At 32.1% G+C, this 16,810-nt stretch overlaps 1 protein-coding gene across 1 annotated transcript in view; it reads left to right on the top strand.

Annotated features, from left to right (window-relative positions):
- The window catches only part of LOC143192592 (protein Wnt-11b-1), a 72,311-nt gene that overhangs the window by 53,052 nt on the left and 2,449 nt on the right, over positions 1–16,810 (top strand). The window contains exons 2-6 of the mRNA XM_076398024.1: positions 5,774–5,881; positions 5,942–6,117; positions 11,241–11,406; positions 11,471–11,633; positions 13,051–13,331. Of these exons, the coding sequence (XP_076254139.1) occupies positions 5,774–5,881; positions 5,942–6,117; positions 11,241–11,406; positions 11,471–11,633; positions 13,051–13,331 (894 nt within the window). The remainder of the gene's footprint in view (positions 1–5,773; positions 5,882–5,941; positions 6,118–11,240; positions 11,407–11,470; positions 11,634–13,050; positions 13,332–16,810) is intronic.

Raw genomic sequence — 16,810 nt, 5'->3', positions numbered from 1 at the left:
TATTCATTTATTCGGATGTGTTTTCGGAGATAGAGATTATCAATATTAAGGTTTCATCTTTCTAGACATACCGTTGACATTTTAACTGGCATGCCATCCTTTTTTCTGAGATATCTTCCTAAACGGTGATTCCTAATACCGCAATTTCCAAAGACGTATCACTACATAGTATAAAACAAAGTCGCCTTTTCTGTCCCTATATCCCTATGTGCGCTTAAATCTTTAAAACTACGCAACTGATTTTGATGCGGTTTTTTTCAATAGATAGAGTGATTCAAGAGGAAGGTTTATATGTATAATACATGCATAATATACTAAGGCAACATTGCTAATTTTAGAGGTTTCTAACGTGATGTCGTAAATTAACCTATTTTTTAGGCTTATTTAGCAATTAGCAAAAACGCTGCCTAACCCTACGAGTTAGATCAAATTAATGTACTACAGTATTGTACACCATAAAAAGGTCTACAAAAAAGTCCGCGATGGTATATGTTTATCTTTTAGGGATAACCCACATTAACCATTTTTATTGTTTACTTTTTACGTGAGAAAACGGCTTATTTACGAAGCTATTTTAAGCAATACGGCATTAATCCTTATCGAATTAAGTACCTTAAATACAGTGTGCAATTAATATAGATCAATATGGTTCCTTACAGCATGTAAATTAAACAAATATTTTCGGAGATATTACAAATTTAAAATTTGCGTTTAAAAATGTGTAATGTAATAAAAATTGTATGAATTTAGATATTCCAAAGATAGCAGGAAATCTTCATAGTAAGTATAGGGGAAGAGGAGTTGTTTTACTCCAAATTTAATGCGTGCAGGCCAAGGGCAGTAATGAATGAACCAAAAATACTGGATCGATTTTAATCATGTTTTCATTGAGTGACATAGGCATATATATTTTATGCCCGTGCAAAGTCGGAGCGGGCCGCTATGTTTTTATATACAACGTTCATATTTTTTCTGTAGTGTATTTAATTTAGTATCAGCATTGCACCCGTGCGAAGCCGGGGCGGGTCGCTAGTTGTATATAATTCTACTTTCTATTGTTTATAACAAATATTCTAGATGTTTAATAGTATTTAAAAGATTTCCTTCTAATCTGAAACTCCTTTATATAAATACACAACTGGCAATTATTATATTATATGCTTACAATAACCTGTCATCTGGACCAACTAATTCACTATGGGGAAAAACATGGTGAAACTATATCTATGTTTATTATCTCAGTCATATTTGATACAATTTTCAGGAATAAATACGCAATCAGTAATTCCCCAAGCGAGTCTTTAATACGTCGACATCTGACAGCGTAAGAAAGATTTTTTTTTCAAAATTGGCATTATTCATCAACGTAATCTCCATCAAGGGTCACACAATCATTCCAGTGCCGCTCTAACATTTCAATACCACTTTTGTAGAACGATTTATCTTTTATCTCAAAATAGGTCTGTCATCTGTTGCTGTCCACTCAAATAACAATCGTATTGATTACGGAGTAAAGTGATGGATCGATGCAAAAATTTCGGTATGTTACATTTAAACATGGCCAAACATTGCTCAGAATCATCAACACGTTCTTGTTTTTGGTCAACAGTGAACAAACGCCGCACCCAACAGAGCTTCCTCACTGTTAAATGCTCATGCAATATAAAATCAAGACATTCTTTTGATATCTTTACAATGTTAGCTAACTCACGCAACTTCACTTTCCGATCATTCAACGATTTTGTGGATTTTTTGATATGATTTCTGGTGTTATCACCTCATTTGGGCGTCCACTTCGTTTTACATTATCGCTGTCTGTACAACCACGTTTGAAGTCAGCAAACCAACGTTTTATTGTTATTTCTGATAAAACGGAGTTCTTATAATACTTTTCAAGACGTTGCTTCGCTTGAACCGTATTTTTCCCATCAAGAAGCAGTGTAAAGTTAAGACACGAAATTGTTTTTGATATTTTCTTTTAAAAATATAAGTAGTGTCACTATTAGCATAATAACTCGTCAACTAGCGTCATCTATGTGTTAGGCCCGGTAATTTTCAGTCCATGTGTTATTTCTTATGACTGATAAAATTTTTCGAAGGTATAATCGTATATAAAAGTGACTATTTAGTTATTTGGATGAATGATGGAGCCATGTTTCATCCATTGTTACATATCAGCGCAAAAACTTGGCTTTATTACGCTTGATCATCTTGAAACTCTTGGTTATTGTTTTTGGTCAAAAGTGAGATCGCGCGGCACCCACTTTGCACAGAGCCTTCTCATACCCAAATATTTGTCAATGATATGATCTACACGTTCAGTAGATATGTTTAGAGTGTCTGCTACTTCATTCAGTTTCAATTTACGGTTATTGAAAATCATTTTGTTGATTTTTTAAATGTATTCCTGGGTAAACAATCTCTTTTGGACGTCCATTGCGTTCACCGTCTTCGATGCTCATTTCACCACGTCTAAACTTAGCACACCATTCCTTGATGGTTGATTTTCCTAGAACAGTGTCCGGAAAGTCGGTATCAAGCCAAGTTTTTGCTTGAACTGTATTTTTCCCTCCAAAAACCAATATTTTATTAACAAGCGAAATTCCTTTTTATCCATTTTTTTACAACAACAAAACTTGCTTCACTTAAAATGCTATAATTCACAAACTAATGATTCGACAGCTTTCAAATGTATAGACACATCTAACTAAAAACATATGGATTTAATTCTACTATTCTAGTAATTTTTAGGCATGCCTTACCCGACCTTATCAGTAGATCGAGCTTTTCTTAGCTCAGAAATATACTCAAAATCTATTTCTTGTGTAATCTTTACTAAATAATAGTTTGTAAAAATATTCTAGGAACTGACACAACCATCCCGTAGTTCATAATCAAACCAATAACAAGAAAAAAGTGATCCAATGAGGACGATAGGAGCACAAATTATAAAGTTGCAATTTCATTGGCGATTAGTGTGATTTTATACTACAGTTTCGAATTGCAGAGGTCATTAGGGTGGTAAAATTTGAATAATTTACTGGCGGCAAATGTGTAAATCCGCTATTTATAAAACATTAAGGAGGTATTCTAATCTAGAAATTTGAAAAAAAAATCATACTTTCAAAGGTTAACCCTTTAAGAATATACCCTAAAGACAATTCTTCAAAATTTATTCTCTTTTTATTATCTGTCTATTTTAAAGGCATTAGTTATTTGGATGCCTATTTGGGTCAATTATAGACCAGAAAGGCCAAAACCTCTCTATTTATTTTTTGTCGTTTCTATTGATTATCAAAATATATCGATTATGACCAAATTCAAAATGTGGCATACCGTTTCACAATATTTGTATTAACTCTGTTACATGTCAGGTTGTTAGTATTAATCTAGTACAAAGTATTACCAGGTTTTGTTATGTGAGAAAAGCAAAGTACTTTGCATCTTCCATCAAACTACTTACGCGAGCTGATCTGGTCTCATGTGTTGCCGGCGGCAGTTTATATACGAGAAGTAGAGCACAAGGAAGCAAAACCTGAAGATGGCTGATGAGATTCTATCGACACCACATCAAGACATTAAAAGTTTTACAAGTCAAGAGAGAAAATTGTTTTATTATGCATCATTTTCTTATGTATATTTTCAGTTCTATAAGTAAAATAATTTCCTATAATATTATGACAACTATATTACATATACTTAAAGGAAAGGTTGTAACCGATATGATCCTATATCATGGACTTATTTGGGGACTTACCTATTACACAAATCGTATCAAATATAACTGAATAAATACTGATAAAAAATAATAAATTCCTATTATGTTTTCCCCAACGTGCGTTAGTTGGTATTGCTGACATATTAATGTAAACATATAATATAATAACTACCAGCTGCGTATTTATATAAAGGAATTTGAAATTAAAAAATTGATTGTCTAGTAACCTTTAAAATCTTGTTAAACATCTATAAACTATTTTCAATATAGTACCGCGAAATTAGAGTATTGCAAATAGCCGTTTACGAAAATATTTTAGATGAAAAGATTAAAAGGCAGTCGAATTATCAATTTTATGAGCTAAAAGAAGAAACCACAAAGAGTGATAAATAATCTCCATGTTCAAAAACTCTCTAATAAATCTGCACTGAACTAGTTAGTTAAAACTACTATTAAATGTCCAGGTGTTGAGAATAAGTAGACTATTTTGCATTCAATCAACTGAAAATATTCCAACAATAAAATTCCATTGCTTTGACAATTCGTGAAACCTAAAGTTTTATGTTGACATGGCATACATTATAATTCAATATCCAATAAAGTCAGTTTATTCAATCAGTTCTGGGTAAAAGGTATACGTTAAGTTAAAATTATTTTTGGACTTGAATTCAAATTTCAATTATTGATTAATAAAACAATTAATAATTGGCACAATTACCCTTCCCTAATATATACATTAAACATATATTATAGTTGTACAAATATAAGATTTTTAAGGGTAATGCATTTTTGTCAATAATTATTCCAACTAATAATATTTAATTTATTTTTCTTTTTAAAGGTTATCCAGTTTTCATCTCAAATGTAGAATTCATATATATTAACTAACCACATGTTACTAACTGTTCTCGAAAAATCGAGGTGGCATCAACGTTTTGATTAAACAACATTTAAATATTTTTAGCACTATTTACACTAATACCAAATTCTCACAAATTTGAACTCTGTATACGTTTAATTTTTCAAAAGCTATTGCAGTTTAGCGGATTTTTACAATTCTTGGAGATTAGAATAACACGACTAATTACATTTATACCTTAAACTGTTGTTTTAATGATTCCAGTAATTATTCTTATTTCGAAAAAACAATAGTAATAACTAATAATAATTTTGAGAAATCAGGAATCAAATTATTATCACACGTCATATTCATCATATATCATTATTTTTCAACCTATATATCAGAATTTTTAGACGTGATTCACATCAGCTTATTATGTTTATATAGTGTGTTTGCCCCTAAATGAGATAACGCAACTATTTTGTTAGTAAACAAAGGTACTTTCAAAATGAATTGGCTTCATATGGAACATGTAGATCGCATTAGCCAGCTATCATCATTGAGATGTTCAAAATGCGGTACCACTATAATTCCTGTTAATGGTACCGTTGTTTGTATAAGAACAATATTTTCGTTGATAGAAAAAGTAACCATTACGATTGTTATAATTAGTCCATAATACCATCAGATCAAAAAAATATATAACAAATATGGTTTAAAGGAAATGCTCTTGGTAATAATATAATATTGCAATCAGTAGTAAAAACTAATTATACATTCTGGGTAACCTACTTTAATGGTAGTTAATTCATCAAACATACAATCATCTTGTCATAAATAGTTATATTGATACAAATTCGGTATTCAATAGTATAAAATACAGTTTGTGATTTCTTGAAAGTAATTTGTTTTTCAGATATTGCTATAACCAAGAATAAACAAATAACAATCAACATTTTGTTATTAATCATATAATTAGTTATTACGGTATATTAATATATTTTTAAGAAATAAGGACGTGTAAAAATAACAAAAAAACAATATAAATAAAAAAATAAAATATGTTAAAAACTTATAACTTTGACAAATATTGATTTTAAAAAAAAGTGAGAATTAGAGAATATGGAATATATTAAGATAGGATAAATTAGCTATAAAATATAACTTATATTACATTCTAGCTTAATATATGTTAATGTGCTCATATATTTCAGATCTCTCCAACATTCCCATCTAAACTGGAATATCAGTTCCATGAACAATAACCACGGTCGTGGTATAAGGTCTGGTATCAGATCACCTTGCACCCTAGCCAGGCGAAGGTAACAAAACGATAGTAATATAATTATTAAAAGGAGTTAAAATTTAACTGTATATTACAGATATGGACTAGTCAAGATTCAAGCCAAGCTATGTCGAAACTCCTTGGAAACCATGCCACATATTCAAAATGCAGCACTACTGGCATCTGATACTTGCCGAAAAATGTTTAGTGACCGAAGATGGAACTGTTCCTCCATTGTTACCGCGCCTTATTTAACGCCAGATCTCACAAGAGGTAAGTAATTTTTTTACATACATTTTCTTTTTACTGTTTATCTCCACTGTTTTGAAATGAATTTTAGCTACTATTTTGTGACATTTTTCTGCTATCTCATGAAAAAATGCAAGTTTATTAACTTTAAATTAAATATTGTTAACTTAAGACGTTATAACAAACAATTATTTAGGTATATATAATTTATAACACTGAAAATGTCATTTCAAATAGTTTCAATATAGCGATTTCATTGTTTCACGGGCAAATCTGGAAGAATTTTCAGTGGTAAATTGTAAGTGACGATGAAAAATAGATTTACTACAGAATTCAAAGTGAAAACATTCATGGGTTAATCCACAACAACTAAGGACATCGACATCAAAGTAGAATATCCATGGCCATAAAACATTTCCTGGTATATTAGCAAAGTGTAGTGTACTACTAAAACTGACTGATGTCAATCGAATAAACTGAACTACGTATTGCTGTAAAATAGACCAGCAATAAACAAACTAAATAGCCTATTCTAAAACAGACATTGCAAGAATTGTGAAGGATGCACTATAGCAGCTCGAATAAAAAATTCTACCACAACCAGTGTATTCTACCACAACTAGCGATAACGCCTTCTGATTACCAGATCGATGCTTGGCTGGCAAACAGTTTCGAAATCCTGAAGAAGTGCGAAAGAAATATCGTTCTTTCGACAGATCACTATGTTGTCTGAAAGATGGGAAATTATAGAAAAGATAGAAAATATTCTTATTGATAAATATTGTACCAATTTTTCTTAATAAAGGTTTTTTTTAAGTGGGCAAATGGTTAGAATATATCCGCACCTAATATAAGAAAAGTGATCAATGTATCACTGATTAGTGTTTGAAATGTACATGAATAAATGAGCTTTAGAAAAAAATATCTGCTTTAAACTTCAAGAAAATTTAAGAAAAACTTTTTTATTAAAAAACAAAACAATAGTAGAACTTTGTCACAATGATTCAAAATGTATATACAGTGACCGATATAATATACCATAAATTATACCATTTTTTGGAAATCGTTTAACTCCGATTTTTATTAATTTATAAAAAAATGCAATACAATACAAAATACAACAGGGATAAATACAATTTTCTACAGTTATTATCTATTAATTATATACCCACCTTTAATTGTTTCGACTCTCATCTTGGAAATTGTCAGCACTGAACCATAATACCATATTCAGAAAGTTTCATTCAAGGAATAACTAAGCTATTAATTTCCAATCTATCTAACATTTGTTCACAATTTGATCATTTGTCAATTTCTTCTTCGATGTTTCTGATCGAGTTAATTCAAACCGAAGGTGTTATTAATCATTCCTGTTTCCAGCATGAAGAACAATATATCTTCAATGAATTATTAATAAATATTATGACTAATAGAACCTAGTCAATTGTTATTCCAGTGTTTACATTTTTCCATCAACATTTGTTGTTTTGACACTATTTTTATTATCATCTTGGCATGAGGGGCCATTTTGTATATTGGATCAATACCAATATAACTAATATACCAATATATATTGGACTTGTGGGACCAATATATATGGTGTGATATGCGGTGTAACAACACAATTAAAACCTTTTTTAATAAAACTACGGAAACTTATAATATTTAATATCATCAATACCTACCTCTGCCGACTTGGTTGGTGCAGTAGTAATGGCTACAGGTCGGTCCGCCTACTGTTGTGATAGTCACGGGCTCGGATCCTGCATACCGGTATTCTAAGATGTAGAATTCGACATGCCTCAAAGTAGCTACACTCTTATCTTAGCTGTTTTCTTGGCATGCTATAGTAAAACACATTTTTTTGGCAAAATTAGTTTTTTTTATTCAACTTAATTCCTTTCAAGGGTGATACACTGATTATAGCGACCCTCAAACTTTTCGATACCATTTTTGTAGTACGATTTGTCCTTTGCTTCAAAATAGGCCTCAGTTTCGGCTACTACCTCTTCATTCGACGAAAATGTCTTCCCAGCGAGTATTCTTTTAAGATCTGAGAACAGGATATAATCGCTGGGAGCCAGATCTGGAGAATACGGTGGATGTGGAAGCAATTCAAAGTCCAATTCATGGATTTTTACCATCGTTTTCATTGACTTGTCAAACGGTTCAATTCCGCTATGTAATAGTCGTTGTTAATGGCCCTTCCTTTTTCAAGGTATTCATTGAAAAATATTCCATGTGCATCCCAAAATATAAACGCCATAAACTTGCCAGCCGACTGTTGCGTTTTCCCACGCTTTGGAGTGGGTTCATCGTGTGCAGTCCACCCGGATGACTGTCGATTGGACTTCGGAGTGAAATATGGAGACATTTTTTTTCCATTGTCACATATCGACGCAAAAACTCGGGTTTATTACGCTTAATCATGTTCAAACACTGCTCCGAACCATCAACTCGTCGTTGTTTTTGGTCAAAAGTGAGCTCGCGCGGCACCCACTTTGCACAGAGCTTTCTCATACCCAAATATTCGTGAATGATATGATGTACACGTTCAGTTGATATCTTTAGAGTGTCTGCTACTTCATTCAATTTCAATTTACGGTCATTCAAAATCATTTTGTGGATTTTTTAAATGTTTTTGTCGGTAACAATCTCATTTGGGCGTCCACCGCGTTCACCGTCTTCGGTGCTCATTTCACCACGTTTAAATTTAGCATACCAATCCTTGATGGTTGCTTTTCCTGGGGCAGTGTCCGGAAACTCAACATCAAGCCAAGTTTTTGCTTCAACTGTATTTTTGCACTTCAAAAAGCAATATTTTATCAACACGCGAAATTCCTTTTTATCCATTTTTTCACAATAACAAAAGTTGCTTCACTCAAAATGCTATAATTCACAAACTAATGATCCGACAGCTGTCAAATTTATACGCGCATCTTTTGAGGGTTAGCGCTAACTAAAAACAATATGGACTTAATTCTAATGGCGCCATCTATGTGTCAGGCCGGGGACTTGTGATTATGATGAACTTGCATTATATTCTTTAGCAATAAAATATACCCTTAGAATTTATTATTCCGGCAAAGTTCGGAGCTGATTCGGCTGGTGCTACGAAATCTATAATCTTTTTTTGGGGGGTGGTGTTTCGTCGAAGACAACAGGAAATTACACGGTCATTAAACGAAAAAAAAAACTTTTCCAGCGAAACGCACACTTTACCGTTTCGTCTCACGTTCCGCCGATGTCGACGCAACAAAACGGCGGCGCTCGCAAAAAGTCCTTTATCATAGAAAACTAAGAAAATGCAGTTTCATTAGGCGCAAAACGGGAGAAAAGCCATGAAAGGGAGCCCGATTCATGTGAGACGGGATCTCTTTTTATTTACTTCGGTTACCTCCATTCAGGACTCGCGTGTCTGGAATTCGAGATGACTGACGATGGTGAAATTCGGGGAGACACGCGGGGAGAGTTATTTTAACCGGCGGTTGAAAACAGCTCGGTTCTCACTCACTGTCTCTCTCTCTTTCGTGTATTCTTTTTCGTCGGAAGATGGAACGTTAATTATATCGATGTGAAAGAAATTATTATGTGTCAGTATCTTTTGTTATACAGTTCTTAGTTCGTATATATTCCACAATTATATTGGGTATTGTAATTAATTCGTAGCGTTTTTCTTATAAATGAAAAAAGCTAAAATCCTTCCAATAAAACAGATAATTAACGAATTACGAAATTACAACGTTATAATGTTGCCGCATACACTTTAATGCATATATTATCTAATCATTTAAACTACAGTTAATTATACAGCCACAATATAAACTGCCGGCTTGGTTGGCGCAGTGGCAAAGGCGACAGAAGGGTCCTTCTATTGTTTCGATAGTCGCGGGTTCGAATCCTGTTGGGGCATGGTCGTAAATTTATGTTTCTGGTTGTTTAACATTTGTGATTGTCCTTAGGCAAGAGTGCAAAATCCGACAAGGAAAATGATCCCAGTCACGCCCGTAACCAGGCTGGATAACACCGGATGTCTTCTGGGATGATTTCTAAATTGGTCACTCGACAGTCGGTAGGCTTAATGCCGAGGACCGTGGTTCTGAGTCCGCGTTAAACTGTAGGTACAGTCCAGATAAACCCTCGTTGCCAAAGGGAGACTTTAAAATATTAAAAAAAAAACTATATAAGCAATTTAAGTTGGAGTTAATTTATTGTACTTACATTGCACTCTTTTCTAAACCACCTGTGAGGTAGAGCTCTATGCGCGTTTTTTTTTACGTAGTTGTATCCACTGGAAGCCTAATCCACCTAATTGACAATTGTATATCCACATAATATATTTTACTTTCATTAGAGAGCATATTTACATTTTTACGTTTAATTCTTGTTTCTTTTGTTGCAGTGTTTCCTTGTCAAGTAATTTTGATATTACTGTGTGTATCTTTGTGTCCTCTATTAGTATTTGTTGTACAGCTTTCTTTACAAAATTAGCAGCATCTTCTCTAATATACTTGCCATATCTGCAAAACAGAATTCACTCTCTCCTCTTACAACAATTACACACATATCTTTCACACCCTACAATGCGATTTTTTAAGTTATACTATATTAATTATCTATTCACCTTTAGTTGTTTCCACTCTCATTATTCTGTCTTGGTAATTTTCAGCATTAGAACATGATCCAACATCCCCAAAGATTTAATTCAGTTACTATCACTTTCTTTCTGAGTCACTGTTCAAGTCAATGATCTCTTAATCTGTTAATTTCTAATGTATGGGACCATTTGTCAATTTCATCTTCTCTATCTATCTAACGGAGTGTACCCAAATCGAAGCTGTTATTTTAGACATGCTTCTTTCTTGAGTGTGTCTTTTTTTCACGCTTATTTCTAAGAAAAGTAAATTATATAAGACGCAAACATTTAATTAATATTTATAAAGCGACAAAATATTCACTCAGCTCCTGGAATAAAGCCATGCTTCTTAATGTAACAACAGTAATACATATACTATATATTACAATTAATAAAAAATATTTTAATTAACAAAACCTAAACGTTATTTTTTTTCCTTAATGAAACTTACACTATCATTAGTAAAAGCACCAGCATATACTATATATCATAATTTATCTTATTATTCCAGCCACAAGAGAACAAGCTTATGTCTACGCGATCAGTTCGGCAGCGCTAATATACACCTTAGCCCGTGCCTGTTCTAGTGGTACGTTGCACCAGTGTACTTGTGCAAACAAGCCCAACAATGCACCCGCTGAAAATTTTCAATGGGGAGGATGTGGGGATAACGTTAAGTAAGTTCTGAAGGAATTACAAAGTTACACGTAACCAAATTATTACAATTAACCAATATTGCAGGTGGGCATCGCAATTTGCTAAAAGATTCATAGATAACGTGGAGAAACATGCTCTCTTAAAAAAAGAGACAACGAAAAGAGCCAAAGACTTAAAAGACGAGAACAAACTACAAAAAAACGAACTTGCCATTGTTAACTTGCACAATATTAGAGTAGGAAGAAAAGTGAGTATGTAAAACTTAAATTACTTACATCTTATCATTCATAAAATCCTTCTAATGAGGTGTACTGGTGGTACAGAGTACTATTTTATTACTAACTGTGAATAATAAAGTTTTCTTTTCTTGCCTTACAGTTATTTTTAGATTTAACTTCTAAAATAGCTGAACTCGCATTGCGCAAGTTACGCGCATTTGATTCTCCTAAATAATTATGACTGCTTTTGCTTTCAGACCGCTTTCTGTGATTTTAACCCACATCTTTCTCGGATTTTTTCACCCAAAAGATTGTTCCGCTTTCGTTCGACAGGCCATTGCTCATACCATTATAATCTACGTCCGTAAATTTGTTCCTCAACTACGTACTAATTGTTGTTTTTTAAAATAATGTCTTCATTTATAATGAAATCTTGGAGAAAAACATGTAGAATTTGCCTTAAGAATCGTATTTGAGTAAGTATCGCAGCTTCCACACGAACCATTTAAGAGAAGGACCAATTCCTGCAGCTTGACCTATTCGGCTTATTATTTCTGCAGTAAATGGCAGTCTTTCCCTGTATATTGGTTATCCAAAGTACATAAACTCCTGTACATGCTCCAACTGAATCCCGTTGAGGCTTACAATAACAGGCTATCCAATCTGTTGTCAATACTTGGGTATTTTCTTTCATTAATTTCCAAGCAGTATGGCTGTATACTGCGAATTATATCATAAATACATAAATAAAGGGCATATAACAACAACATACATATCAATATCAGATCGGTCAAAGAGTTTGTACCATCATATTAACCATATTATATTTGCTGTTTCAATTGTTAATCTCTAGTTTCTAACCCATACTCCAGTAAAATAATTGCTTTTAATTTCTAATAGTACAAATAGAAGCGATTTTTAAGGCCTTATAATTAGCTCTTTGAAAAATAAATTTTCCTTAAGAATTTTTCAATCAAAAGGCCAACAGTTTCTTTTTCTTTAATACCTGAACGAAAAAGTTACTATATTTTTTCAAAGGTAACTGTTTAGCATAATATACATCACATATGCTAAACTATAATTATGATGTACACAAATTTAAAGAAATAGAATACATAAATTCAGACAAGCTCATAACACTTGTTATGAGTTATTTATTGTATTACCTCTATCTGTACATTTTTGAGAAAGTACTATTCAGTATTTATACCATCTAAAATTAAAGCTAACGAAAATAAGCTAGTATTAAATAATCTTTTTATTGTTTTCGTTAAAACAGCTCTCGAATATAATTATTGAATAGCGAATGCATCATTTAAGTCCATAAAATGGCAGAACCATTTGAACCCTAAGTAGTATAATCGCTTAACAATAAAACCACTATCTAGTATCCAGTATTAAACTTTGCAATATTGCATATATACACAATTTGTTTGTTAATTTTAGCTAATTACGGCCAGTTTGCATACGCAATGTAAATGTCATGGAGTTTCCGGATCATGCAACATAAAAACATGTTGGAAGGCGCTACCATCCATGACAGACATAGGAAAAGCTCTTCTGGAGAAGTTCACTAAAGCGAAGGTGTTAACACGACACGGAATAGAACGCCTTGAAGAAAAAACCGGAAAGAAACAAGGTTTGTCTGACCAACTCGTCTTCCTATCCAAATCTCCAGACTATTGCACCAAAGATGAGAAATTAGGCAGCTTCGGAACGGTGGGAAGGTAACTTATAATTAAATATTAGTTTAATATAATATAACGTAGGCCAAACTGTCAATAACCTATGCATCAAAGTCAATAATATTTATTAATTAGATAACACGTAATTGTGTAAGATATTGACTAATTAACAAAATAGGTTTTATTAAAATGATATTTAAATATCTTAATGTTGCAAAATTGTTACCTTTTGAACAGGTTACTTCATACAGATTAAAGGAACTTCACAATAATAACACAAAAAATATATGCTGATTGAAAATCTCTAAAATTAAGGTTATGTTTTGAAAAATGATCAATCTTCAAATGACGTTTTGCATCAGACAATTGCAACACAAATTATTAAGGCGTCTTCTGAAGGTTGCAAAACTTATGTACACTTACCAATGTGTTAGGGAAAAAGTCAAAATTATTCAACTATGTCATACTATAGCGCAATCGAAAGTTTCATAAGTCATGCCATTCGTTTATTCGGTTAACTACATTTTGAAAATGAAGATTCCAGAAAGCAATTTTCGACACATCTTGCTTGTTACTTTCAAAAAAGGAGAAATACAGCACAGGCTCATCGAAAATCAAAATATATAGTCCTTCCAATAAAACAGCCAATGCACATTACAGATGACGTCTAATTTGCTGTCATATATAGTTTTGTAAGAATATAAAATTCGTTTTAAACCTGGAGCGGATTTTCCTTTATCATTTTACCCTAGTTAAAAAGAGACAGAATGCACTCCGATGCATAGGAACATGTAACAGAATCAGTCTACAAAATTCTGTTTGTGTTTATACTGTTCGACTCTGTTGCCAAACCTCTACAAAATTCTTCAAAACATTAGTGATAATAATTCGAGGATACTAGCCGGCAAACATTATGAACTAAAATTCTAAGTTAACGTGGCAACATTGCGACGCGCTGACAAATTTTAGTAACATGCATTACCTATTTTATCGGATAGACTGTATTTAAAGGTATTGAGTTAGACTGGCATATTTCATCTTGCGACTTTTTACATAGACCATAAAACAGTTTTAAACCATTTACATGAATCTAATCAAAAGAAACTCGTTCACATAAATGAACAGAGAACAATTTAATATACCGTATTTGAAAGAAATGGGATAAAAGGAAATCGAGCCACTTTTAAGGAATTAGTACAGGTATGATAAATAGATCATGTGCACGGAGAACATCCACAAACGGTTTTAAGGCCTAATGCCAAACAAATAGAATTTTCAAAAAATTGAAAAAAATTAAATTATTTCTTCCCAACCCATTATAATAGGCTAGATGACTGTAATAAAGAATTACAAAAATATTATAATTAGAATAATAATAATATACTATAGAGAGATTATTAAAAATACATTTACTTTAAAATTAAAAGTGGGATAATTATGATATACCGAAAATAAAAACAAAAAATTTCAAAATTCGCCATTTAAAATACAACTATCAAAAGCGCTACGAAACATTGACGTCACTTACCGTTTCCTAACTACCATTTCACAGTAACAAAAATGGTTTTGGGCAACCAACAGAAAGAAAATGTAAATGAAAAAATTAAACTGGGATTTCAAGGCAAATAAGCTAAATTTCATTAGAATCAATTCGTTGATAGTGACTGTACTCTGTGACCGTAACTAAAATAATAATTTTAAAAAGAATACTAGAACTTTTATAGAATTGAAATGAGTGAGTATTCCATGCATACTATCCATGAAATGTGGTAGAATAATGAAGAACATTAAGTAAAAATACTATCAATATAACACACTAAGGAGAAAAAAATTAATCAGTACAGGTAGTAACTCTAAAGAGTACCCAATAACTGTGAGAATAGTATTATTGAAATCAAATGTCACATATTTGCTAAGACAATTCCAAATTGTTTGGATGGAAAACTTAGTGAACAATTTTATGATGATATAGATGGAAATGTTTTGGACACGGCTACCAATATATCCATTATACATAGTTAAACAAAATTATTAGGACACAATAAAGAAATTAGACCCAAACTCAAATGTTATCAACATTGTTATTTATACCAGCACAAGAAATAGTTTCAACTATATACATTTGATGATGCATCTTCTTATTGTTTCAAATTACCTTGTAATATTTTGAAGTTCATTTTAATAATAGCCTAACAATCTTACAAGAATGTGAACTACAATACTTTGTCAAATACTTTACAAAATATGAGTTTAGACATGGTTTAATATATCAAGTAGATTTATAGATGATGAGATTTGATTGACACTTGTTGAAGGCTTGAATTTAATTAATATTCTTCGTTGTATTTGGCGTATATTTGGCAGTTATGAACAACAGTGAATGTTCAGTGAGTTCAGTTAGAAACCAATTTTCTTCTGTCTAGTTGGTATTCGAATAAATATACACAATAAAAAAACCAAATGAGGCTTAACCTTAAATGTTATCAATTGTGTTATTTACCTCGATATTACGTTAATTACACTTCAGACATAATTAAAGTTACTTAAAATAGTAAATACTAACATGTCGGAATTATACTAGCTGTTTCTCGCCTTGCAAGATTTTTCTGCCTTGGAACGAAAATACACAACTTGTTCACGACACAATACAAACCAAAACAACTACGTCACACGTAAATTTGGAGCATTTTAGCGCGCATTTAATATTTCATTATTTGAAACATCAATTTTTCTTTCAAATCGATTTTTTGCAGAAATAACTTTTAGTCCGGGTAAGGTAAATTCTTAGAATTGTTATAAAGTGGTTTTTCAAAAATTCTAACCTATTTCACACACTTCTGATAATAGAAATGTTACTAGTCATTTCTAATGATCCAAGTACTATAATACTTATCAAAAAGAAGGTCTACCGCTCTGAAACTTCATTAAAACCATTTCGAATAACCCAGGTATATACCGCACAGAAAAAGTAGGGCATACCTTTCCACAACTGCATTAAAGTATACACCTTTGGAGGTGTGCTGAGTGATTTTACAGAAAAAATTGTTGGTTTCGATAGTTTTTCTAAGATTTATTGCCGTTAATTACAGATAATAATCGTTTCGGCAGTGGTAGAGAAAAAAACTAGACGGTCATCCGTGGCGGTATGTATTTGTGTGGATGTGGCCAAATTAACATTCCTCGCCTGCGATTTGTTCTTTCTCCCAGAAATATCCCTTCACGGAGATAAATTAATTTCCCGAAACACATTATAAAGGCATTATAATAGGTATAATTTACTAAATTATATGACGTAGAAGAGATGCACCTGTTACAAAAATCTTTGGAGTGATTATAATTGTAGATATATAAATAAAAACAAAACGAACCTAAAATATAGCTTACATCCCCATATACAAAAAAAATAACAATAAATCCCCAATATAGATTGACTTAAAAATAATTAGTCTAATACGAGGATTGTATAATAGGAATTATAAGCCCGCCAACTTATCGAATGTTTTCCAAATAAGTCTCAAACA

Source organism: Rhynchophorus ferrugineus, unplaced genomic scaffold (genome assembly GCF_030347505.1).
Source record: "Rhynchophorus ferrugineus isolate W39M unplaced genomic scaffold, kcgeb_rfMv2 rfM3, whole genome shotgun sequence".
NCBI classification, from domain to species: Eukaryota; Metazoa; Arthropoda; class Insecta; order Coleoptera; family Curculionidae; genus Rhynchophorus; species Rhynchophorus ferrugineus.
This window is presented reverse-complemented; position numbering and strand designations above follow the sequence as displayed.